Source organism: Danio rerio, chromosome 21, assembly GCF_049306965.1.
Source record: "Danio rerio strain Tuebingen ecotype United States chromosome 21, GRCz12tu, whole genome shotgun sequence".
In the NCBI taxonomy this organism is placed as follows: Eukaryota; Metazoa; Chordata; class Actinopteri; order Cypriniformes; family Danionidae; genus Danio; species Danio rerio.
In genome coordinates, this window is record NC_133196.1 from 811,332 (window position 1) to 838,054 (window position 26,723).

Here is a 26,723-nt window from a genome sequence, read left to right on the forward strand (position 1 = left end):
ATGCTGGATAAGTTGGCGGTTCATTCCGCTGTGACCCCTGATTCATAAAGGGACTAAGCCGAAAAGAAAATGAATGAATGAATCCCTTTAGTAATTGTGATTACTAGTATTTTTAGGAATGTAAGTGCAGATTGTTTGCTGTGAGGGTTGGTTTAGGGGAGATACACAGTCTGTACAGCACAAACATTACAGATATGGGAAGTCCCCACAAAGACTGCTGTACTAGTGTGTGAGTGTGCGTGTCTCCGCCTCCTCTGCAGGAGTGTGTATGTGTGTGTGTGTGTGTGTATGTGTGTGTGTGTGTGTGACTGCTTCAGTTCTCCTCAGTTCAGTTTCTCCGCTCGGCCTGATCGGTGTGTGTGTTTTTCCTTCGCTTTTCTCCGGTATCCGGGAATCACGGAGCGTGTTTGTGTCCAGCGGGGATCTGCGGTGTGTGTCTGCGCGTGTTTCTGCAGGTAAGCCGATGCTGGATCTATGTGTGTGTGTGTGTGTGTGTGTTTCTGTCACGCGTGGACAACAAATCATGCGGATCTGCGCAGAATCGGGGTTTATTCCGTTCATATTCAGTGGCGTTCAGCGTGTTGGTGACCGATGGGGATTCATTCATTCATTCATTCACTCACTCATCGGTTTCTTCACTGATGTGAGCGCGTGTTTGCTCGGCATCTGCTCGCCCTTTTACTGTAACGCTGCTTTATATTCCTGTCAGGTTTCCTCGACTGTGTGAAACTCATGATCTCTGTGTCTGCACACACACACACACATTATGATTATGACACTCAGTTATTGAGATAAAGTTGATATTATACTCACACATTCGTTCATTTTTAACAGCGACCATTCCTGACACGCTACTTTAGATATTGGGTCTGAATTAGCATACATGACTTCATTAGCACTGTTAAACTGACTGTCAACAATGTTGTACTCTGATAGTCATCAGCTATGCTAATATGATTCACAATTTAGAATTTGCTAATAACATGTCTACTTTTATGAAATTATACTGTTATTAATAAGGTGAACGTCCGATTAAAACCAGCTTTACCTCATTCATTTTGCGTGTAAACAGGTGTGAAGCTAAATCCGATTATAAACACAGTTGAATATTTTAGTTTATTTTTGGTATTCTTCTTAAAATTATAGGTTTATAAACTTTTTATTGTTTTTTTAATGTATACGATATATACAGTGGGGCTGCACATTATTGGGAAAATATAACATTTCAATGTTTAGTTTTTCTGCCATACATATATTGCAATTATACTAATCACAAGATGGCTTGAACAGCTCTATTAGGGAGAAAAGATGATTAATTTATATTGATTAGGGTGATTTTTTTTGAAGGTGTGAATCATGTATAAGAATAATAAATAAATTGCAGTCAAAAATAATTACCATAGAACAAAATAAACAGTTTTTTTGGTTTTCCAGAGATGTGATCAGTATTCAGGAACAGAAATGGAATAATAAAATGTTAAATAAGCATGTATAGTCTTCATTGTATTAATAATTTAGTAAAATTATTCTTCATTAATGTTACAGATGTTGTGCCGAATGCTTTACACTGCTGAAATGCCTTTAAAACACGTGCAAATTATGATCCCTAGCATTTGCTGTGATGTGACCATTGCGGTCGCATTGCGATAAAGATACTGCAACGATATATTCTGCAGCCCTAATGTACACGATATATAGCATTTTAAAATTGTGTGTTGGTTAACATAAACTGTTTACAGCATGTTACTGCTGCACTCTGAATAACTCTGTATTGTGAAAATAACTTCTTTATTTTCTCTGTGTTGTTTTTAACCCAAAATTTGGGTTTAAATTGTACAAATCTAATGTTGGGATAAAAAGTGTAATATAAATTTAATTAATTTTAATAATCCAGCATTTTTTTAGAATATAGAGTAAAATCATAGTGAATTACAAAACCTTTTTAACTTGCTTAATTATTATATACTGTTACACATTTTCATAACATCGATACTAATATTTTAGTTGAACGTGGCCAATTCTGAAAGACTTGTGATCCTAATAGTAATGTTAAACCGATAATATCTGTATTTAACAAAGTATTCACATTGTGTGCTACAATAACATGTAATAATAATAATAATGATATTAATAATAGTTGAAAAGGTCAGACTGTTTTTGACTATACTATATTATTAATAAGGTGAAAGTCTGATTATAAAACCTCAGTCATTCATTTTGCCTGTTAACAGGTGTGAAACTGCACTAAATCAGTTTAACATGAAAATCACGGTTTATATTTGGGTTTCTTCTGTGTAGGTTAACAAACTTTTTACTGTATATTAATGTATATAATATATAGCAATTTAAAACTGTGTTGGTTAACATAAACTGTTTACAGCATGCTATTGTTGCGCTCTAAATAACTCTGTGTTGTTTCAAAACTCACAGTTGCGTCAAATTTGTGCAAATCCAATATTAATATAAAAGGTGTCATTTAAATTTAATTGAAGAAAATAAATAAAATAACCGAGCATTGGGATATGAAAACCCAGCATTTTAGAGTGTCTTTAATTAAAGCACAGTTCATTTTTGTGCACTGACTAATATAGCAACTCATGACTTTAATACGTTTATTACAGTTAATTGTGTCCAGATCAACTTTTGTGAAATACTCTTAAAGTGTCACTACACTCTAAAACAATGCTAGGGTTTTTTTAACCCAACATTGGGTCAAATATGGACAAACTGTTCATTTTTTTATCTAAATTTAAATGACACTTTTTAACCCAATTGTTTGACCCATTATTGGGCTGTACCAGCATTTTATTGAACACAGTAAAATCAATGACAAAACTTTTTTATTTGTTTAATTATTATATACTGTTCACATTTTCATGAAATCTACACTAATATTTGAGTTTAACGTGATTAATTATGAAAGAGTTTTGATTTTAGTGTTAAAGCAATAATATCTGTATTTGACAAATTATTCACATTGTGTGCAATAACAGTTATTATTAATAATAATAATAATAATATAGTTGAAAATATTAGCTTTACATTCATTCATTCATTTTCTTTTCGGCTTAGTCCCTTTATTAATCCGGGGTCGCCACAGCGGAATGAACCGCCAACTTATCCAGCAAGTTTTTACACAGCGGATGCCCTTCCAGCCGCAACCCATCTCTGGGAAACATCCACACACAGATTCACACACACACTCATACACTACGGCCAGTTTAGCCTATCCAATTCACCTGTACCGCATGTGTTTGTACTGTGGGGGAAACCGGAGCAGCCGGAGGAAACCCATGTGAAAACAGGGAGAACATGCAAACTCCACACAGAAACGCTGTGAGGCGACAGCACTACTGCGCCACAATATTAGTTTTTGACTTTCTTAAAGTGGCAGTGCACCCATTAATGAGAATTTACTCAATTGTTTCTGAACTTTTATAAATTTCTTTCTTCTGTTAAACACAAAACCAGATATTCTGAAGAACGCTGGAGAATCAGCCATTGACTTCCATAGTATGAACAAAAAATACTGGTTATTTGTTTCCCAGCATTCCTCTGTTTATCCTCCTTTGTGTTCAACAGAAGAAAAGCAGGTTTTATGAGGTGAACTGTCCCTTTAAGTAATTTCACAGCTCACTGATTCACTGTCTGATCATTCAGCTGAGTTAAGCAGCATTTAAAGTTCATTCAGTTAGTCTTTTTTTGACATTTAATTACTTTAAAATATCACCCGTTTCATCATATTTAATTTAAACCTCACAGCTGACATTGGAGTTAGATTATTGTAAAGCACTTCACTTTTTCAGTTTTGGCTTCTTTGCTTTAAGCGTTTTAACCTATTTTATTGATGTATGCACCATTTTAAAGAGACAAGAATTTAAGTTTCTGTCATCATTTACTTGACATTCTGGAAATCCTGTACATCACACCGTGTTTTACACATTTATTTGGTCTTCATGATCCTAGTTTAAGCTTTACACTTTCTCTCTATGCTGAACAATGCTAGAATAAGCAACCCTTGACTTCCATTGTGTTTTTTAGTACTACAATATTATTTTTGTTCCTGTAGGCCGTCAATTTAACAGTAAAAATACAGAGCAATATTCTTGTTAAAACTGGTCAACATAAACTGTTTACAGCATGTAGTTGTTGCACTCTAAATAACTCTGTTTTTTGCATGTTTAGATTGTATTTAATTAATTTAAACTGCTCATTTTTGTGCAATGACGAATATAGCAACTCATGACTTTAATATACTACTAAATACTAATGTACTACTACAGTAAATGTTCTACATAATCAACTGCTAATAAATTAATTATTACACTTATTTTTTTAATTAATTAATTAAAAATTATTAATTAAATTAATTATTACAATAAAAAAAATCTGGGTTGTTAAAACCTAATATGGTGAAAAGCCTTGGAGTAACAATTGATGACCAGCTAAACTTCTCTGACCACATTTCTAGAACTGCTCGATCTTGCACATTCGCACTCTATAACATCAGAAATGTCCGACCCTTCCTATCTGAACATGCAGCTCAACTCCTTGTTCAAGCTCTTGTTCTCTCCAGACTGGACTATTGCAACTCTCTACTAGCCGGGCTTCAGCTAACTCTATCAAACCTCTTCATCTGCTTCAGAACGCAGCAGCACGAGTGGTCTTCAATGAACCTAAACGAACACATGTCACTCCGCTGCTCATCCGTTTGCACTGGCTGCCAGTAGCTGCTCGCATCAAATTCAAAGCTCTGATGTTTGCCTACAAAGCGACTTCTGGCTTTGCTGCTTCTTATCTGCTCTCACTTCTGCAGATGTATGTGTCCTCCAGAAACTTGCGTTCTGTGAATGAACGTCGCCTCGTGGTTCCATCCCAAAGAGGGAAGAAATCACTTTCCCGAACTCTCGCATTCAATCTGCCCAGTTGGTGGAATGAACTCCCTAACTGCATCAGAACAGCAGAGTCACTCGCTGTCTTCAAGAAACCACTAAAAACTCAACTATTTAGTCTCCACTTTCCTTCCTAATCTGCAATAGCCTCTCTGGATATCACACTAACTGTACTAAAAAAATACAAATTTACTAATACTTTCCTTCTTAGACTTTACAGACCTGAAACTTGCCTACAGCACTTATTCACTGTTGCTCTTATAGTTGTGTAAATTGCTTCCTTGTCCTCATTTGTAAGTCGCTTTGGATAAAAGCATCTGCTAAATGACTAAATGTAAATGTAAATATGGACAAACCCAACATAAATACTGTAAAAATGCTATAGTAAAAAATCCATAACCTGATTAACAGTGAGTTTTCTTAATATATACAGTTAATAAGCATAAACGGACTTTCCCAGAGTTCCCTGTTTGACTTTTTGTGCCTTTTTGACATTACTGTGGTTATTTTTTAAAAGGATTTTCACTTCAGTGATGTACATCAGAGTTTAATGTTACATATAATGTTGATGATGTTTACTGCATTATTTTAAATGTATGTGTGAATGTTTAACCACGTGTGACGCAACGCAGGATAAAATTGATCTTTTCAGTGTAAAATGAGTCACAAAGATGTGCAAAATGTCTATTGTAGAAACCGTTTCTATCTGTGACGTCTCAGCAGAACAACAGCATAAACCGCTAACACCATATCAGGTGCAGATTATGTGCTTTATTCAGTGTTAAATGCTCTCAGTGTGAGTTTAAATATACGAAACATATCTGGAGTGTAACATATCTAAACATTTGCGCATACAAATATGTTTGCTCACTTAAGTCACAATTATTCACCCTCCGGTCAATCTTTTCAAATGTTTCCCCAATGATGTTGAACAGATTGAGGAAATGTTCACAGTATGTCTGATGATATATAAAGTCTTATTTGTTTTGTTTCGGCTAGAATAAAAGCAGTTTTAAATTTTATTTATCTGATTTCTATTATCTTTGTCATGATGACAGTAAATAATATTAGACTAGATATTCTTCAAGACACTTCTATACAGCTTAAAGAGACATCTAAAGGCTTCACTAGGGTAATTAGGGTAAGGTTAGGGTAATTAGGCAAGTTATAACAGTGGTTTGTTTGGGAGACAATCCAACACTAATATTGCTGAAGGGGCGAATAATATTGACCTTAACCAGTTAAACTCTGCTGCTATTTGGGGATTTCCGCCTGGATTTTGCCTACCCAAATTGAAAAGCTTCCCAAATCCACATGCAGAAGTGTAAATGCAAAAACTTGGTGTCATTTTAAAGAAAACCCTTTGAATTTTCATAAAACACTACTGAAAGTGTTTAGAATATCTGCATATGTTGTCTGTGTTAGAATAAACACCTAATAAAAGAGGCGCTTTTTGTGTTTTTTTTTTATAAACTCAAATTTGAAAGTGTACCTTTTAGGTTGTGTGTGGTCTAGCGTGCTGTAATTAATGTTGCTGGTTCCTGCACATGTCTGTAATCATAGGAGAAAATGTCTCCACCATAATCTATGCAGAAGTTATTGTATTCCAACTGATGAGAGGTGCTGTACAAGCCACAGGGAGCGATCATTGTGTTCATATTTCACTATTCTTTTGTTTGATCAAACATAATTCACTGTGTTTGGAGCACGTCAGACATATAAAAGGATTACTTATGCACATCAGCTCAAAAACAGAGGTGAATGGCCCTGAAGCGCACAGCATAAGGTTAGAGATGACAGCTGTCTGTGCTATCTGGCGCTGCTTATTGATCATGAATGTATTGTTTTCACTTCTGCACCATGGAAACACCGCGATTCATTCAGCAACTGTTTGATATGTGAATATAATTCAGTATAAAAAAATACTAGAACTGTATGAGCACCAGCAAGAGCTTTCATTTGAGCTATAACTTGAACATGTTTCATATGAAAAATATGAAAATAAGCCATTGGAAAATACCTAGCTCGGGTCTCCAAAATACTGTGTATTTCAGTGTAAATCACTTTTGTACAGTAGAATAAAAACCAAAGTGATGCAGATGTGCATAAAATATAGACTCTACACTTTCAAACGACACCACTTACGGGGGTCTGGTGCAATGCTAGCCCTTTAAATCATAAAGCGAAAGTCGATGGCGTCATGGTCCGCAGAGTTTAATTTAAAACCATTAAAAACTGCTTTCATTCTAGCTAAAATAAAACTAATCAGACGTTCTCCAGAAGAACAAATATTAGGAAATACTGTGAGAAATTCCTGACTATATTAAACAGCATTTGGGAAATATCTGCAAAAGAAAAATCTGATTTCTGAATCTGGCTTGAACTGTATGAGCAAATATTTGTATGCGCAAGTGTTTGAGTGTGTTTTGTCCCAAATGACCTCCCATATCTCCTGCTGAAGGTGAAACACTGTGTGTTCAGTTTTCAGCTCTCCTGTTGTGTCTTTTGGGTTTTGACTTGTCAAACTTGTTGCCAGCGAGTCTAACGGTGTGACTGAGACACATTCCTTCAGCTCAGAGCAAACACTGAACACACACACACACACACACACACACACACACACACACACACACACTCCAACCTGCAGCCCTGCTTATCTGCCCTCACCTGCTCTTAAAGGGACAGCACACACACAAATAACTGCTATCGGTTACTCATTGATTGCATAGTCATTTTTTGTTCATATTGTTGCTGTCAATGGATGAACATCCCTCAGAATATCTTGTTTTGTGTTCAACAAGAAAGAAAGCCATGAGTGTGAGTAAATGAAATGTTGGTTTTGTGTGTGAACTGCCCCTTTAAGTAAGTTCTCCCCTGCTCCTTTAAGAAACAACTCAGTGATTCACTGTCTGATCATTCTTCTGAGTAAAGCAGCGTTTGAGATTCATTTAATTTGACTTTTAATTCTGCATTAGTTCCCTAGTTTCAGTATTATAGCATTTCATTTAATCATTGGAGTTCGTAGATACTTTTAATTTTAAATAGGGATGCACTGATCCCGATTCTTGAGATCAGATATGGGCATATTTTTGCTGGATCGGGTATCGGCCAGCTAGTACCGATCCAAATTTGATCTTGCGCTATATTCTGTGTAATTTATAAGCCAACAAAAGCCATGAAGGTAGCCTATTATAAAACGCCTGTCAATCATTCTCCATTCATTCACAACTCAAACTTCATGTGGCATTCATGTCAACTCGTAACACTCTCCCCAAGACTGTTTGTTCCTGTTAGTTTAAATAATCAGTGGACAAATGCATTTAGTTTCGCATTAAATGGCTTCATTTTGACCTGCAACAAGGAGATCATTGCTGTTTCTCCATCATGTTGCGCTGTGTCTGTTAGATCAGCAGATCGCATTCACAACACTGGAGTAGAGAGGGTTATTACCTGCTCTTCACACGCAAAGTAGGCCTGCCTGAAACTTTAAATGAGAAAAGGCTCAATAATACATTGAACAGATCCTAAACGCGCTGATTTCCCCTCTTTGTGCTGCTCAGTTTTAAAAGTGCCCGCAGATACCGGAGGCCTGTGTCTCAGTGATGCATCAAGCGCTTCATTTAAACAGACGTGACATGCGCCACTCCGTATTATTCTCACAATGAGTTTCTGTTCTCTCATCCTTCTGACTGAGTTTATTCCTCCAAGGGAATACTTTAAGTGCGGTAATGGTTTGTAAATCCTGGCTCACTGTGGTCAAAGTAGTTGATTCAATTAATAAAAGGGAAACTGACGTCAGCAATATGGATTGCCATTAACAGAAAAGGGAATGCTTATTAAGTAAAACTGGCATCAGAGAGTTTAGTTTGCGTCAAACCTGCAGGAAAATATCAGGCTTTTAAATAAAGCTGATTATTTTACCAATGATTAGTGTCAATAATGGCAGCCTAGTACAGATTTCAAAGACAAATCTTAATATTTAATATATAATATATATGATATAGTATATCTCAATGTCTTAAGCATATGCTGAACCACAACAGATCAATGTCACTTCAAATAATGTAGCCTATGGCTCGTTTCCACTGACTGGTACAGTACGGTACGGTTCGGGTCAGTACGGGTTACCTTTATCAGGCTTGCGTTTCCACTAGCAAGGGTACTCTTTTGGTGGGCGTGATGTATGACAAAGTTTCAGTCGACGTCATTTTCGCTCGAAAATGTCTACAATAAAGCTGCACAGGTCGCTCACATATCAAATGAAAAGCACTTCTCACAAAACAGACGCTTTACACACATAAATACTTGTGTATAAATGTTTATTACTAACATTTCTATGAACATGAGTTGATTATAACTACAGATCAATGACAGTGTGAAATAGGCTGTAACATCTGTAATTATATTAAATAAATGAACATATATGAACACATACAGACACTTACAGTCTCCGATATGTTACCAACTACAGAAAAAGTACACACAACACGCATTCCGTCCTATATTAGGTTCAAAACAACACAAAGTACAGCCTACAGTCAGCGCAAACCTCTCATCTGTGTGTGTAAACTTCAGCAGCACATGAAGCCTCTGTTAGAGAGTCACTCCATCATTCCCAGTTCATATTAGTCCAAAAGGTGATGATAATAATTAAAACAAGGCAGTTTGTTCACGTTTGCTGAAGAAATAGTGCTCCTTGGCTTCTCCTTTTTTCCGCGCTCCACTCTCGCGTTTGTCCTTTTCTTTCTGAATGTGTCACTCTCACGTTTGTCAGCTTCTCACAGGATCGGGTTTCCAAAAGCTTGTCAATAATCAAGCGCATGTTATTATCATCAGCTCAAGAGGTTTGTTATTTAAGATATAGATGTGCGGTGAGTGCAAGTAATCTCTCGCTGTGTATTTCAAACATGGCGGGTCCTTTGTTTACATTCTGGCTTGTTGCGTAAGCGAATGACGTATCTCTGTAAACCAATAGCGTTCAGCTGCGCGTCTAGCTCCGCCTTTTGGAACCCTTTCTTGTGTTTGGGACCCTTTCGAAAGAGTGCCGAAAAAGTGGTACGGTTTGGTTGGGTACGCCTTTTGACAGTGGAAACGGCCATAAAAGCCTACCAAACCGAACAGTACCGTACCACTCCGTGGAAACAGGCCACTAGTTTACAGCAAGCATCATGTTTTAGTTAGACTGTGCCGTCTGTCATATACAGGAGGCGTGTAGGTGTGTTATATTTACTAAATAAGATAGATTATTTGAGTTCATCACCAGTAGAAACTGTATTATGCTAAAAAAAAAGACAATAACAATGGCACAGTATCGGGATCAGATCTGTATCGGTCGATACTCAGAGTTTTGGTATCGGATCAGTTCCAAAAAAAGTTATCTGTGCATCCCTAATTTTAAAGCACAATATGTTTTTCATTTTAACTTCTTTGCAGGGGTTAGACCCTGCTGTGGTTAGCGCTGTCACCTCACAGCAAGAAGGTCGCTGGTTCCCGGCTGGGTCAGTTGGCGTTTCTGTGTGGAGTTTGCATGTTCTCCCCATGTTGGTGTGGGTTTCCTCCGGGTGCTCTGGTTTCCCCCACAGTCCAAACACATGCACTATAGGGGAACTGATCAATTAAATTGAGTGAGTGTGAAAGTGTATTGGTGTTAAAAAGACATCCGCTGTGTAAGACATATGCTGGATAAGTTGGTGGTTCATTCTGCTGTGGTGACCCTTGATGAATAAAGGACTAAGCTGAAGAAAGAGAGTTTTTTTAAAGGGACAGTTCACCCAAAAATGAAACTTCTCTCATCGCTTACTCATTGACTTCCATAGTATTTGTGGGTCCTACAATTGATGTGAGTGGATGAACATTCTTCAGAATATCTTGCTTTGTTTTCAACAGATGAAAGAAACACTTCAGTGTGAGTAAATGAAGGGCTGAACTGCGCCTTTAAGACTGTGGTGTAGTACAGATGGAGTAATGTGTGATATTAAATAAGATTTTCACAATAATTGTCATTGTACTTTATGCAATATCTTATAAACATACATACATTTTCATTTATTTCTGCTTTTGAATCGCAATGTGGTATTTTGAGCTCTCACCCAACAGCTTTTGATGAAACGTTTGACATTGATTAACATTTTTATTAGTGTGAAATGATCTATTTTCTTAAATATCTTGGTTCATGTTCATCAGTTTTAATTTTTGTGTGAACTGCCCCTTTTGCACAATTTGGTTTGGCGTCTAATAATGGATCTGATTTAAAGCAATGTTAATCACTACACTCTCATGTGGTTTTAAATCTGTATTAGTTTCTTTCCTCTGTTGTACACTAAAGAAGATATTTTGAAGAATGCTGGAAAGCCATTGACAACCATAGTACATAAAACAAATGCAGGTTACCGGTTTTCAACATTCTTCAAAATATCTTATTTTGTGTTGGACAGAATAAACTCATACAGGTTTGAAGGAAGTCAATGATGGGAGGATTTTGACTTTTGCTTGAAGAGAAGTTTTCCCTCAAAGATAATGCTCATAAAATGCCTTTCACAGCAAAAGAGAACCATGTTTGGTTCCCCAAGGAACCTTTTAGTGAGCAGTTCCTCATTATATTTTCCAGCGTGTGCATAAAAAGTTGAACGGATGTGAAAAGTTCTGCATGAAACGGGATATGCCAAAACATTTTACCTTCATTGTCTACACATGAGGGTAAGCATGTTAAATAAAATATCTACTCTAAATAAGAGTCTTATATTTATTATAATTAATTAATAGTGTATTTAATTTGAACTTATTTCAATAATGCAAATCGCTCGTTATAGGGATACTTCACACACAAAGGAAAAAATACAGTTGAATTTAATCACAGTAAAACTAATGTGCTTTTTTCATCACATTGATTAAGTGAAGCAGGAGTCACAATATTGTCTTAATTTTTCTGTTTCGTCAATTAAAAGTTGAAATAAAGCCAGAAAAGGCTTTCTCAGACTCCCTCAGTTTCTCTTCTGAATCAATCTGTTTTAATCAGAGTGAATCATTTGAGTCAGTGATTCACAGATTCATTCTTAAATGTGATTCAGTTGATTGCTTTGAGTCTTTGATTAATCCACAGTTCTGGGTCATCGCTTATCTGAAAATAACCAAACACCTTAGAATGACCATCAGCCAAGCATTCAACAGATGCATAGTTAAAATGATATATTAATATTATCATAAGCAATAATGAGGAACTTCTAATGAAGGAAATGTCCATATATGGGTTATGCAAATGATGCTAATTAAGCAACAAATGAACATGCAAATGAGCACACATGTGTTGGGTGGCTTGCACAGGACAGCACCAGGTGGTGTGTGTGTGTGTGTGTGTGTGTGTGTGTGTGTGTGTGTGTGTGTGTGTGTGTGTGTGTGTGTGTGTGTGTGTGTGTGTGATTGAGTAATCTCTTTAGATGTTAATTATCACATGCATGTGACTCATTTTAGACTCTTCATTAGGAAATAAGCTCATGATCATTATAAGACTTTTATAAGACCTGTCATTTTAAGACTTTTGAATAAGACCATATTTTAAAGACTATTGCAGGGTTCAACGCTAAGGATTTTTTCAACTGGCTCGATTGGACCAGTGATTCAGATTTTTACTTGCCCTGCCAAAATTTTCACTAAAAAATCAATAAATGAATAATAATAAAGATTGCTATTTATTAACCACATATATTAAATAATGTGTCACGAAATAATGTCTGTGAATGTAGAATTTAAATATTTGAAAAATGTTAAAATATTAATCAGTATGGAAAATGTGCATACTAGCGGCTCTACTCTGAGCTCCTCCCGGATGTCAGGCCGTACTCACACTAGGTACAGTTGCCTTAAACCGGGCCAAAGCACGCTTGTCTCCCCTCCCGTTTCCCCCGACGGCCCACACTGACACTACAATCGGGTGTAGTGTCAACACAAGCGTACCGCGCCAAAGCCCAAGTGAACGGCGCTCACACATATCTATCTGAGATCTTGTCTTCTCGGTCGTGACCCAAAGCTCATGAGCATAGGTGAGAGTAGAAACATAGTTTAACCGGTAAATCGAGAGCTTTGGCTTTTGGCTCAGCTCCTTCTTCACCACAACAGACCGGTACATTGATCGCATTACTGCTGCACCAATCCGTCTGTCAATCTCACGCTCCATCCTTCCCTCACTCGTGAACAAAACTCCAAGATAGTTGAACTCCTCCACCTGGGGTGAGGACTTTCCTCCAACCTGGAGATGGCAAACCACCCTTTTTCCGGTGGAGCACCATGGCCTCAGACTTGGAGGTGCTGATTCTATCATATCTATTTATTTAATAATTTAGTTGTTATTATACAGTGATGGTATAGTCATTTGTGTACAGATCATTTGAGTTTAAAGGTGACCTATTCTGCTTCTTTTTACAAGCTGTAACCTGCGTCTCTGCTGTCTCTGTAGTGAAGTGTGTGTGTGTGTGTGTGTGTGTGGAGTTTCAGCTGAAAATAATGCACAGATAATGTTCTCCAAGTCTGTGAAACTGACCCTTTCAGGCTTTAATCTGCCATTTAAGTAACTGTCACTTTAAATGCAAATGAGATTGTGCTCTTTTTCATAAGAGGGCGGAGCTACAGACAACAGATGTGAAACAGCAGTGTGTGTGTTGTGAGTGCTGGTCAGGTGTGTGAGTGTGTGCTTGATGCTTCTGTCAGTCTATGCGGCTCCTGTCGCTGTTCATCTAAAACTCCACATCTATAATCCTTTTAGTCTATGCTGACATGATCTTCAGCAGCTCAAACACTCTAATGGCTGATGGACAGACGGCTGCTTCTCACTCAGGCCTGCTGGACATGCTAATGAGATAGAGAGATGGGCACTAGTGGGCGGGGTTTTCCCCCCTCTGATGACACGTACAAAGGGAGAATGTCAATCACAGTGTTTCTGCATCAAGTCTGATTAGAACAAACACAATCAATGTTGACCATTACAGGCTGGAGATATTCACACACTCCTGCATAATAACTGCCTTTGAGTCTTCTTTCTCTTCTCAAACACATTAAAATGAATGTCGAAATATACATAATCTCATGGCTGTTTTTAAAAGAGCAGCAAGTGCTTCAGCATTAGAGAGAGAGTTTGAGTTTCTAAACCACAAGTGCTCGGTTTGCAGATGCACAATGACTCGAGGCAGGACTCTGTTTGCAGCGGCTGACAGTATTTAAAGGCACAGCTGGTTAAAACGGGAAATAACATGACTCGTGTACTTCAGAAGTCTGCTCTTCCTGATCAGTGTGGGAAGTTTCGCTCTCAGGAATGATTCATTTACCTTTGGCCAAATCAAAATGATGATTCAATACATCAGCATCAGTCATTCATTCCCTTACTTAAAGGGCCATGAAAGCCCCTCGTTTCAGCAGGGTGTTTTCACACCTCTACTTTGGAAAAAGTCAGAAAAGTGGGCGTGTCCAGCTCTGTTTAGGGGGAGTGTTGGAGGAAGAAAAGTGGGATGGTGTGGGAGTGTCTATTTGGGCACGCGCGAGTTTCAGAGTCAAAATACACACACACACACACACACACACACAGCGGACAATGTGACAGTGTTTACATGGACATCTGTAGTTGAATTATTTGCCAAATGATTAAATGGTGGACTTTAACTGCAGTTTGGCTCTTTCATTCAGGGAATTCATTCATGCCCCTCGCGACAAACGAGATGTTTAATTTGAGGATCTGCTGTAAGCGTGTATTTTTCATGCAATGTTTGATACCGCACGGCGAATGACAGAAAAAAAACTCAGCATTTCCCGGAAACTTAGATGCACACGGCAGGTAGCGTCAGAAAGCCGCGTGTGTTATTCCGGTCACTAAATGCTGTAAAAACCCTACACGAGGTTAAAGTTTGGTTGTGGTGTTAACATGTTTACACTCGGTGCAATAGTTAGCTCGATACGAACAAACTGAATAAACAAAGAGCACTGCTCGCTCACTTACCAAATCTGTAGAGACAGGACAATCACCAGCAGCTTGAGCCGAGTCTTTATTAAGAGGAGACTAAAGCGAATCCGGATCTCAGCGTTTGCAGATGAGAACAGCTCTCAGGTAAACAATAATCCTCCTTAGACACGTAAGTTATTGTTGTCGAGCGTCGCGTACACTGTTAATCCTCACGTGACGGCAGCTGAGCTCTCACAGAGAGAAAATGAAAACAAAACTTCACTGCAGCAAACTATAAAAGCAACACTTCACGCTTGTTTTGCCAACACAACGTGGCGTCTCTGTCGTCTAAACACTGTGACAGTAATGAATATTAATGAAGTTGCACAATAGAGCGCGCTGATTGGTTTGAACCAAGCCTTACTCATGCATTAATGCAGCACACTGTAAGACGTAATAAGACACACTCTGTCCAGTCTGCACGCTGGAATACACGCTATTATGTCATGACCGTGACGCAGCTTCAAAAATTCGTTTCAAACCGGAAGTACGAATTTGCTTGAAATAACGCAAAAACAACCAATTTACACTTTTTAGTGAGATATAGGTGTCCTAATAGTGTTTATAGCAGTGTGGGACATACGACTGTCAACAGCTCAACACATGTGTTCTGGTGTTTCGTGACCCTTTAAAGAGACCGTTCACCCCAAAACACACATTTCCTCATCATTTGGTCACACTCGAGTGCTTGTAAACGTCTATGAGTTTCTTTCTTCTGTTGAACACAAAGGAAGATATACTGAAGTATCTGCTATGTTCAGATTAGCCTGATGTTATGCATCTTTTGGGTTACCGCATAAAAAAAGCTTAATGGAAAGGGCTCCCAAACAGCGTCTCACGCCTCCTAAAGTCACAGCGTTCACCGCGTTCACATCTTGGTCTTCTGAGGCGCAACTCATTTATTAGAGAACAAACAGCACAGTGCAGAATCCTCCAGCGCAAATCTCCAGATCTCTGATCATTACTTGTGCGGGTTTAGCAGAACGTCAGGGTTTTGTTTTCTTTTGTTTCTAATTAGATGGAAATGCTAATTTATTCACTAATGTTTTATGGCATATGCCAGTTTGCACATAAGGTTCATTTGCATCTTTGGATGCCAACATGAAAACAAAATACTGTAGTATTTAGACCCATAGTACTTAAAGACTGTAGTACTTCATAGTAAATACAGTGTTTTAACTTTTACAATAGGTTAGTACTTTAATAAAGCTGTTGTGGTGATTCTACAGTTGCTATGGTAACACAACAACTACAGTAATTGATCTGTTTTGGGGATTCTACAGTTCCTATGGTAACAAAACATCTACAGTAATTGATCTGTTGTGTTGATTCTACAGTTGCTATGGTAACACAACTACAGTAATTTATTTGTTGTTATTCTACAGTTACTATGGTAACACAACAACAACTACAGTAATTTATTTGTTGTTATTCTACAGTTACTATGGTAACACAACTACAGTAATTAATCCGTTGTGGTGATTCTACAGTTGCTATGGTAACACAACAGACATAGTAATTAATCTGTTGTGGTGATTCTACAGTTGCTATGGTAACACAACAACAACTACAGTAATTTATTTGTTGTTATTCTACAGTTACTATGGTAACACAACAACTACAGTAATTAATCCGTTGTGGTGATTCTACAGTGGCTAAAATAACACAACAAAAAGTAATTGATTTATTGTGGTCATTTTAGTTGCTATGGTAGCACAACTACAGTAATTGATCTGTTGTGGTGATTCTACAGTTGCTATGGTAATGCAACAAATATAGTAATTGATTTGTTGTGGTCATTTTTCAGTTGCCATGGTAACACAAACAAACTAATATGAGCAAAAGTCCCAATAATGTAGTTTTCTACAGCTATGGGATATATTATACTACAATACACCGTAATTTACTGTAGTAAACCTAATGTTTACTAACTGCAATATGCAGTAAAAGTGTTTTAATAATATAGCATATGCAGTATAATACACTTATAATACATAGAATGGTCCAAAACCACAGTATTAACTATAAATATTAAGTCATGTGGGTAAAAGCATGGCTAATGGCTGTTTTTTTCTGGAACATCTAGTTTTTTGTGTTCAACAGATGAAAGAAACCCTCATACGTTTAAAAGTAAATGTTGCAGAATTATTATTATTATTATTATTTTTGCGTGAATTGAACCTTTAAAAGCTCAAGTAACCCCGCAGACTGACTGAAGATCAGCAGTAACTGATTGGAGGTCAGCAGAGTGTTGACCTCGTCCATCTTAACGCCACTTTCCCAAGCCGCCTAAATTAGAGGCTCTTCTGTGCCGTCGGCGCTTGGGTTTTAGAGCCGTTCTCACGTTCTGGAAGGACGTCTTCTGACGCCTCGGCATGTGAGGAATGTGGAGCGGAGACTCGTTTCACACCACAACACTGTCTGCAGTTCACAGATCCGAGATCAGTCGCTTCTGTTGAACACAAAGGAAGATATATTGAAAAATGCTGGACAAAAACAGACATTGACTTCAGTATTTTAAGAAAATGAATGGAAAGAGTTCATTTAGTTTATACACTGTAAAGTTCAGTAAAGCTCTCAGTGTGGAAATCATGCACTGCTAATACATGCTTTGTGTTGTTTCTAGTCCAAACATCCAATTAGCGTTTTCTAGACAAACAAAACAGATTGTATTGTTTTCAGAAATAATGAGTCAAAATAAAGTGAGTTTTTCCTTTAAACCAGCAAAATAATCTGCCAATAATCTTGTTTTTGCTCTTAAATAATAAAATTTTATACTAATAATTATCATAAACTGAACACACGTGTGAATCAGAAAAAACAGAACCTCGATAACAGATATTAAAAATCACTGTATATGTTTTCCAGCATTTCGTCCAGATACAGTTGAAGGCAAAATTTTTAGCCCTCCTGTGCAATATTTGACATTAAACAGATTCAGGAAATGTTCACAGTATTTTCTCTATTGTTTGTTCTTCTGGAGAAAGTCTTATTTGTTTAATTTGGGCTAGAATAAAAGCAGTTTTTAATTGTTTTAAAACCATTTTAAGGTCAATATTATTAGCCCCTTAAGCAATATTAGTGTTGGATTGTCTCAGAAATCCACAGATGTCTATATATTTAGTTATCTAAATGTGTTTGTGTGTGTGTGTGTGTGTGTGTGTGTGTGTGTGTGTGTGTGTGTGTGTGTGTGTGTGTGTGTGTGTGTGTGTGTTTTAAATGCATTTCACTACTATTATTGCGATGTAATAGTAATATTAAAATGCTCTTTTTTCTGTTTATAATGCAGTTTGTGCAGTCATATGTTCTGTCTTTTAGTAGAGATAATACATGAGAGACTTGCTTTGTTTATCAAATCAGTGGATCTAATTGGATTTGCATTGTAAACATTAAATACAAGTTACAAATGTATTCTTTTTTAATTCATATATTAAGTTTTTTGTTGCGATACTTCTAAAATTCTGCACAGAAATAGCAAACACGTCCACAGATTCTGGCTGACCCTGTTAGAAATGAGTTATTGAAACTGTTGTGTTTAGAAACATGTTTAATAAATCCTCACTCTTTAAACAGGAAAAATATGAAGGAATTATAAGTGAGCATAAGGGTCAGTGGTGCTCATACTTGTTGAGAGTTGGTTTGATTGTTTCTTTATTGTAGGTAGTGTTTGATGTGGCGTGTGAATCAGTTTTTCCAGAGCAGCTTTCAGTAGCAGGAGAGAGAGCAGGAGCAGATTTACACCTTTTGTTTTTCACTAGTAAGCGTGAAGTACTTTCATCTGATTATTGAGGCCACAATCTTACACAAGAGCATTTACTTCCCCGACGGAAACAGGCACAAAATGGACAAAGCTTTCTGTTCCTGTTTTTAAAGACTTTATTATGTGGCAGCAAGTTTATAATTCTGCTCATCAAACTTTTTTCCCCTTTAAAATTACATATTTAATAAAAACTAAATAATCTGTCAGAAATCAGTTGATTTAAATAAAAATTCTAGAAAATAATTATCAATTAAAATATGTGTTTGATAGTTCGACAGTTGCTATGGTAACACTGCAACCATAGTAATCAATCTGTTGTGGTGATTCTACAGTTGCTATGGCAACACAACAACCGTAGTAACTGATGTTGTGGTGATTCTACAGTTGCTATGGTAACACAACAACCGTAGTAACTGATGTTGTGGTGATTCTACAGTTGCTATGGTACCACAGGAACTATAGTAAATGATCTGTTGTGGTGATTCTACAGTTGCTATGGTGACACAACAAGCGCAGTAATTAATTTGTTCTGGTGATTGTACAGTTGCCATGGTAACAACAACTATAGTTATTGATCTGTGGTGGGGATTCTACAGTTGCTATGGTAACGCAACAACCGTAGTAATTAATCTGTCGTGGTGATTCTACAGTCGCTATGGTAACACAACAAGCGCAGTAATTAATTTGTTGTTGTGATTCTACAGTTGCTATGGTAACACAACAACCATAGTAATTAATTTGTTGTGGTGATTGTGAAATTGCTATGGTAACACTAACTTTGGTAATATAAACAAATAACCCAATACTGTAGTTTTCTACAACAATTGGCTTTATTATATTACAATAGCCCAGTTTACTGTAGTAAAAACTAAAGTACTATAGTTTATAGTCTGGTTCATAAACACTGTAGAATAAAGTAATTTACTATAATTACAAAATTAGAGTCAACTCCGTTATTGTGAACTCTGCTATCGTCAATATACATATAAATACATACAGTATACTTTTCAAAGTCTGGTTTATAACCGCTGTAATATAAACTACAATTTACTCTAATTACCATTACAAAATTCCAATAGCGATTTCGTTATTGTGAACTTCGTTAATATGAATGTGAACTCTATCTATGTGAACGCTATCGTCAACTCTGTTATGGTTTAAAAAGTTGAACAATGAATTAAATAGTAAGTAGTAACTGAATCAAATGTTTCCCATCACATTTAAGAATTTTGCGTAATTTACACTAATAATAATAATAAATCCAGTTTACTGTTAATTATATGTTTGTTGTACATCAAATGAATTGAAAGCATCTAAAATGTACCCGCGATTCTGACTTCCGTCTTGTGTTTGGTGCAGGTTTCTCCTCAGTATGATAGAGCTGGATCTCCTGTGGGCTGCTGGTGTCCGGCTGTAGAGTCTGATCAGTGGCAGACGCTCCGCTTGAAGATGTCTGCGTGTGGAGAGTTTGCAGAGCACGTGTGGAAACCAGGCTCCTGTAAGAACTGCTTCCACCCGCGCAGTGCCCACCGGCAGACGGGCACAGCGGGCATCGGTCTGAGCGGAGAGGATGAGGAGGGCTTGAGCTCTCCATCTCCATACAGCAAACCCACCATCGCTGTCAGACCCACCATGATGAACACTGACAGCCCAGCGGAGCTCCACACTGACCACAACATCAACACTCAACAGGTGTTTATATACACTAGGGCTACACGATCAGGTTTAAAAACGGATAGATGGATGGATAGATAGACAGACGGACGGACGAACGGATGGATAGATGAATAGATAGATAGACAGACATACAGATAGATAGATGGATGGATGGATGCATGGATGGATGGACACATGGACGGATAGATAGATAGATAGATAGATGGATGGATGGATGGATGGATGGATGTATGGATCGATAGATAGATAGATAGATAGATAGATAGATAGATAGATAGATAGATAGATAGATAGATAGATAGATAGATAGATAGATAGATAGATAGATAGATAGATAGATAGATAGACGGATGGATGGATGGATGGATGGATCGATAGATAGATGGATAGATGAATGTATGGATGAATGGATTAATGCATGGATGGATGGATGGATGGATTAACGCATGGATGAATGAATGGATGGATGGATTAACATATGGATGGATGGATGGATTAATGCATGGATAGATGGATGGATGAATGGATTAATGCATAGATAGATGGATGGATGGATTGATAGACAGACCGATGGATAGACGTATGGATGGATGGATGGATGGATTAACGCATGGATGGATGGATGAATTGATGGATGGATGGATGAATGGATGAATAGACGCATGGAAGGATGGACGGATGAATAGACGGATGGATGGATGGATGGATGAATAGACACATAGAAGGATGGATGGATGAATAGAGGGATAAATAGATGGATGGATGGATGGATGGATGGATGGATGGATGGATGGATGGATGGATGGATGGATGGATGGATGGATGAATGGATTAATGCATAGATAGATGGATGGATGGATCGATAGACAGACCGATGGATAGACGTATGGATGGATGGTTAAATGGATGAATGGATGAATCGATCGATAGACAGACAGATGGATGAATGGATGAATAGACGCATGGATGAATAGACGGATGGATGGATGGATGGATGGATGAATAGACGCATAGAAGGATGGATGGATGAATAGAGGGATAGATAGATAGATGGATGGATGGATGGATGGATGGATGGATGGATGGATGGATGGATGGATGGATGAATGGATTAATGCATAGATAGATGGATGGATGGATCGATAGACCGACCGATGGATAGACGTATGGATGGATGGTTAAATGGATGAATGGATGAATCGATCGATAGACAGACAGATGGATGGATGGATGAATAGACGCATGGAAGGGTGGATGGATGAATAGACGGATGGATGGATGGATGGATGAATAGAAGCATGGAAGGATGGATGGATGGATGGATGAATAGACGCATAGAAGCATGGATGGATGAATAGATAGATGGATGGATGGATGGATGGATGGATGGATGGATGGATGGATGAATAGATAGATAGATAGATAGATAGATAGATAGATAGATAGATAGATAGATAGATAGATAGATAGATAGATAGATAGATAGATGTGACTGAATTTTGGTAATTTAGAATAAAATCTGGCCAATTGAAGTTTGTTTTGTTTTGGGCGGGGGGCGTGTTCTGGCACTATAGTAAATCACCTCTGTTCATGCGTTTGCACTATAGACTAAACAAGTATAGACAAGTGGGCGGAGCCAACTGTCACCATCGTGTCCGTGCATCATTACGCCAACCACACATCACTCCGGGGTAACTGAAATGGGCAAAGAGGCAGGCGTGGGTGGAACTAAAGATGCCTGCTTGCATTTTGTTTCGATTTTGAATAATTTGTGAGCACATTTATGTGATAGACTCGATGATGGGCCAAAAGAATCCGTTTGATTTCTGGGCATGGTGAGGAGCAAGGTGGGTTGGGAGGTAGAGCGTGTTCAACATTCTCCTCTATATGGGTGTAAACTGGAATGTCTTTGTAAACACATGATAACAGAGTGTGTGTGCTCACTTTACAGGAAGCCAAAGATACACACACACACACACACATTCCGGCTGTTTAAACAAAGATAATTGGATCACTGAATCACTTCTGCAAACACACCCGCACACACTGACACACATAAAGAAGACGTCTGCGCAGGGAAGTGAGATGTTGGTTGTAATTAGAGTGGTTATTGTGTCATTAATGAGCTGGATTTATAGCTGTCAGCTGTTCTCTGGTTTATTATGTTTGCTTGTATATTACTTGTTTACATTTGGAGTCAAAATCAGTTGTGTTGCATCTTCTCTAAACTGGAAATCAGGAACTAATCAATTGTTTTTGCCATATCAACCACGTTCCCGGAGGACCACCATCAGTGCATGTTTTGGAGGTCTCCTTTGTCTGTTACTGCCATTACAGCTCATTCAGTGTCTGCTGACGATCTGAAAATGAGAGCTGGTGGTTGAGAAACACTATGTTAGGAGAATTAGTAACACTTTTTTTTCCTTTAATGAAATGCTAGTAGCATGTCTTAAAGATTAAAGTTCTGCCATTATTTATTGACCATGTTGGAGTGGCGTGGTTATGAATTTTGGCTGATGATAAGAAATTATTAGAATTATAGAAAGTCTTTGGTTCGAGTCTCGGCTGGGTCAGTTTATAGCGTTTTTAAAATCTCAGCACCGATTTAGTATCGAATTCCAGCATTGTGACAATCCTATATTTCACATCTTGTAAAAAAGAGGCATGATATGTGTTCTTGGGGGCCATATAGTAATTTACTATAATTGCAAAATTAGAGTCAACTCCGTTATTGTGAACTCTGCTATCGTCAATATACATATAAATACATACAGTATACTTTTCGAAGTCTGGTTTATAACCTCTGTAGTATAAACTACAATTTACTCTAATTACCATTACAAAATTCCAATTGCGATTTCGTTATTGTGAACTTCGTTAATATGAACTTCATTAATGTGAACTCTATCTATGTGAACGCTATCGTCAACTCTGTTATGGTTTAAAAAGTTGAACAATGAATTAAATAGTAAGTAGTAACTGAATCAAATGTTTCCCATCACATTTAAGAATTTTGCGTAATTTACACTAATAATAATAATAAATCCAGTTTACTGTTAATTATATGTTTGTTGTACATCAAATGAATTGAAAGCATCTAAAATGTACCCGCGATTCTGATTTCCTTCTTAAGTCCTATATTTTACATCTTGTAAAAAAGAGGCATGATATGTCTTCTTTAAATTAGCGGTAATAATAATTAGATTTATTCAAAGTTAATGTGTAAAAACAGTAGGGGTGTGACGGTTCACAAAAATCACACTTCAGTTCGATACGACACAGTGGTGTCACGGTTCAGTATGTTTACGATACAGCAAAAAAACAAAAGGAAAACAGAGGATTTCTCTGATTTTAATTTACCGGCCCGATTATTAGTTAACAGTAGTTTCATCTCAGTGAATGTCTGCTCTTTAGCGATGGTGAACGCTGTGTCAATCGCATGACTAACAGCATCAATTAAATGAAGCAATAAGTGAAGTTTCTCAAACTAATTTCGAGAGGAGCACGTGATAGGATTGACTACAGCTGATCCCTATCACTAATCACTAACTAGCCAATCGGATCACTCTAAATTCAATATAAATATCCAGCCTAAACTCCGTTCCTCATCTTCGTTTTGGAAACCCCCCCATCCATCCCTTCTCCCTCCTATACTGTTCGGGCGACACGGTGGCTCGGTGGCTAGCACTGTTGCCCCACAGCAAGGAGGTCATTGGTTCAACACAAGCTGAGCTAACCGATACTCTCTGTGCGGAGTTTGCCTGTTCTCCCCGTGTTCGCGTGGGTTTTCCCCGTGTACTCCGGTTTCCTCACACACTCAAAAACTATGCAGCAAAAGTTAAAGTCACAAGCGCTTACTACAAACTAGCGCAGCTAGTGATGTATTTTGGGAAGCTATCGAGAACTACCTGATCTCATATCCATCCTAATGCTTATTAACCAGGCGGGAGCCTTAGGCTCATCTATTACCGAGCTCAGGGTTCTCTCCCAGGACAGCATGTCAAACTAGCTTTAATAGTCAAGCATTATCTAAGTGTGAACTCTTGAAATACTGTCAGCACATCTCTTGATTAATGTGTAAATTCAGTGGCAAACACTGTTACCTAAAAACTCCGTCCCACCAGCTTTACAGTGAATGACTTTAGTCAATTTCATAGCAGACTTTAAGCACTGGAAGTCTTTTATCCACTCTTGGAAAAGTGTAAATCCTGGATTGACATTCAGCACATGATCACTGATCAGATCTGCCATTATTAGTAACTTTAGGTGGTTTCTAAAACTAAATCTGGCAGTGTTGTGTTCATTCCCTCGTATCCATGCCTGTACGTTTTCACGGCTGTAGCTCCCTGTCATCAGAACTGAGTGATTGACAGCTGATATTAACCAATCCATTCGCGTTCTGTTCTAGAGCAGTGGGCCAATAGGAAGAGCTAGAAGGCGGGGAAAGCATTGCGGGCTTTGTTTACTGTAAATTGACATGTCGACTGTTTTAAACCGTTCCCGAGCGCGGTGCTTGGTGTTTTTAGGTGCAAAGATGCTGAATGCGTGAATGCCTCCTAATTTCGCGCACGTGGTGAACATTTTGCTGTGAAAACTGCAATTTTATGCCCTCCCAATTATATTTTGACGTTGCAGAGATAAAATTTCTGGAGCATATGCGACCAAAACAGTCACAATTTTAAGCCCTGTCCTATATCCACAGCTATAAATGTACCGAAACCAAAGTGCTCCCAAACGCCAGACCCGCTGTTGGTTATAGGAGGATTACATTAACGTTATAGCCATTTTGCGAGCTAGTGCAGCGTTTGCCTGGCTGGAGTCGTGTTTGGAGGTGGGCGTTATATTTTGTACACTTATTCACTTTTATCTTTTTAGATAGTCTGAATCGTTCGGTTTGAACCGAAAGTCTCTTACCGAACAGTTCAATATGAATAAGCGTATCATTACACCCTTAAAAAACAGCCCGTTTTTGTGTAAACTAGCACTGTATTATTAAATGCACATCTCAAGAACTCCCTAACACTTTCTCCTGCACCTCAGGACAGCCAGAAGAGCTCCGCGGGACTGAAGAAAACTCTGGAATTGTACATCGACAGCAATGGATGCAATAAATCTCTCAGAGAAACCATAATACAAAATGGAAAAAGGTTCCCTCCAAGCATTGGTTCCCCTACAGGATTATCAAGCATTGGTTCCCCTACAGGATTATCCAGCATTGGTTCCCCTACAGGATTATCCAGCATTGGTTCTCCTACTGCATCATCCAACATTTGTTCACCTACAGGATTATCAAACATTGGTTCCCCTACGAGACTATCCAGCATTGGTTCTCCTACAGGATTATCCAAAAACTGCATGATTTCCAATCCGGATGAGGATGATAATAGGTGTGTTTCCAATGTAAACGGGAACGCTGAATCTCACACACAGATTCCCAACAGCACTTACAACAATGGCGATTCCCAAAGTGTGACATCAACAAACACTGAAGGACTTCTAAATCCAGTGAATCTAGAGGAACACCAATGCAAAGCCACATCCGGGACTATAACTAATGGGAATTCATCTTTAAACTCCAAATCAGATTTATTGATTACACCACATAATCTTGATTCCCAATCCAACGCTATTGAGGAGCCAATATATGCAGAAAGCACCAAGCGGAAGAAGCCTGATGGAAATGCAGACATCAGTGACAATCAAAAGGCGATCATAACCGTCATGGCGGCTCGTACCCAAGAAAACAACCGCACGTTTTATTTGAGCAGCCCAGATTCTGCCGTCAGCACTCAATGGAGTCCTAAAGACGCCTCAAATCCTGCTTTCATTTGGCCAGAGATGATCATTCCTAATTCCTCAAACAATCATAAACCTCAATCCAGCCCTCCGGTTCCTCCTAAAACATCTTCCCGTCCTCCAAGACTCGGCGCTTCTAGTTTATCCTCCGCTCCTTTACTCCAGTTGAGTTTTCACGCCGTTCTTCCTCCTAAAGATGTGGGTTTGGACTCGCGCAGGAGCGTCCGCAGTCTGGATAAATGCATTGATGAAGTGGACGAGGAGTCGGAGGGATGTTCCATCAATGCTCCTGCTGTTCGGGATGCTGGAGAATGGCAGATGGAGGAGCGAGCGACGCCTGGCACCGCCAACAAAAGCTCCAGTCACACTCTGAATAAAGAGGTCGAGAGCTCCAGAGATACTCCAGGAGAAACCCTGGAGAGTGGAGATCCTGCGCCGCCGCCGCCGCCACCCAAAAAACACCACCGGTGAGACCATCTTACTTATTAATGCCTGAAATATTGATGCTGGATAGAGCTGGAAAATATTAGCAGATTTGTTTTTGTATTTTTCTGATTCATATCAATATTTGTATCCATGTTTATTTATGATTTTGAAGTGCATTATGGGATCTTTC

At 38.2% G+C, this 26,723-nt stretch overlaps 1 protein-coding gene across 3 annotated transcripts in view; it reads left to right on the forward strand.

The window, feature by feature from the left end:
- Positions 1 to 325: 325 nt before the first annotated feature.
- Positions 326 to 26,723, forward strand: part of prag1 (PEAK1 related, kinase-activating pseudokinase 1) — a 51,347-nt gene continuing 24,949 nt past the window's right edge. For all 3 annotated transcript variants that reach the window (XR_012397022.1, XM_073935600.1, XM_073935601.1), the window contains exons 1-3: positions 326 to 455; positions 19,994 to 20,326; positions 25,352 to 26,574. Coding sequence is in view for 2 of the 3 variants with exons in the window: in XM_073935600.1 (XP_073791701.1) it covers positions 20,084 to 20,326; positions 25,352 to 26,574 (1,466 nt within the window). In the remaining variant the exon portion in view is untranslated. The remainder of the gene's footprint in view (positions 456 to 19,993; positions 20,327 to 25,351; positions 26,575 to 26,723) is intronic.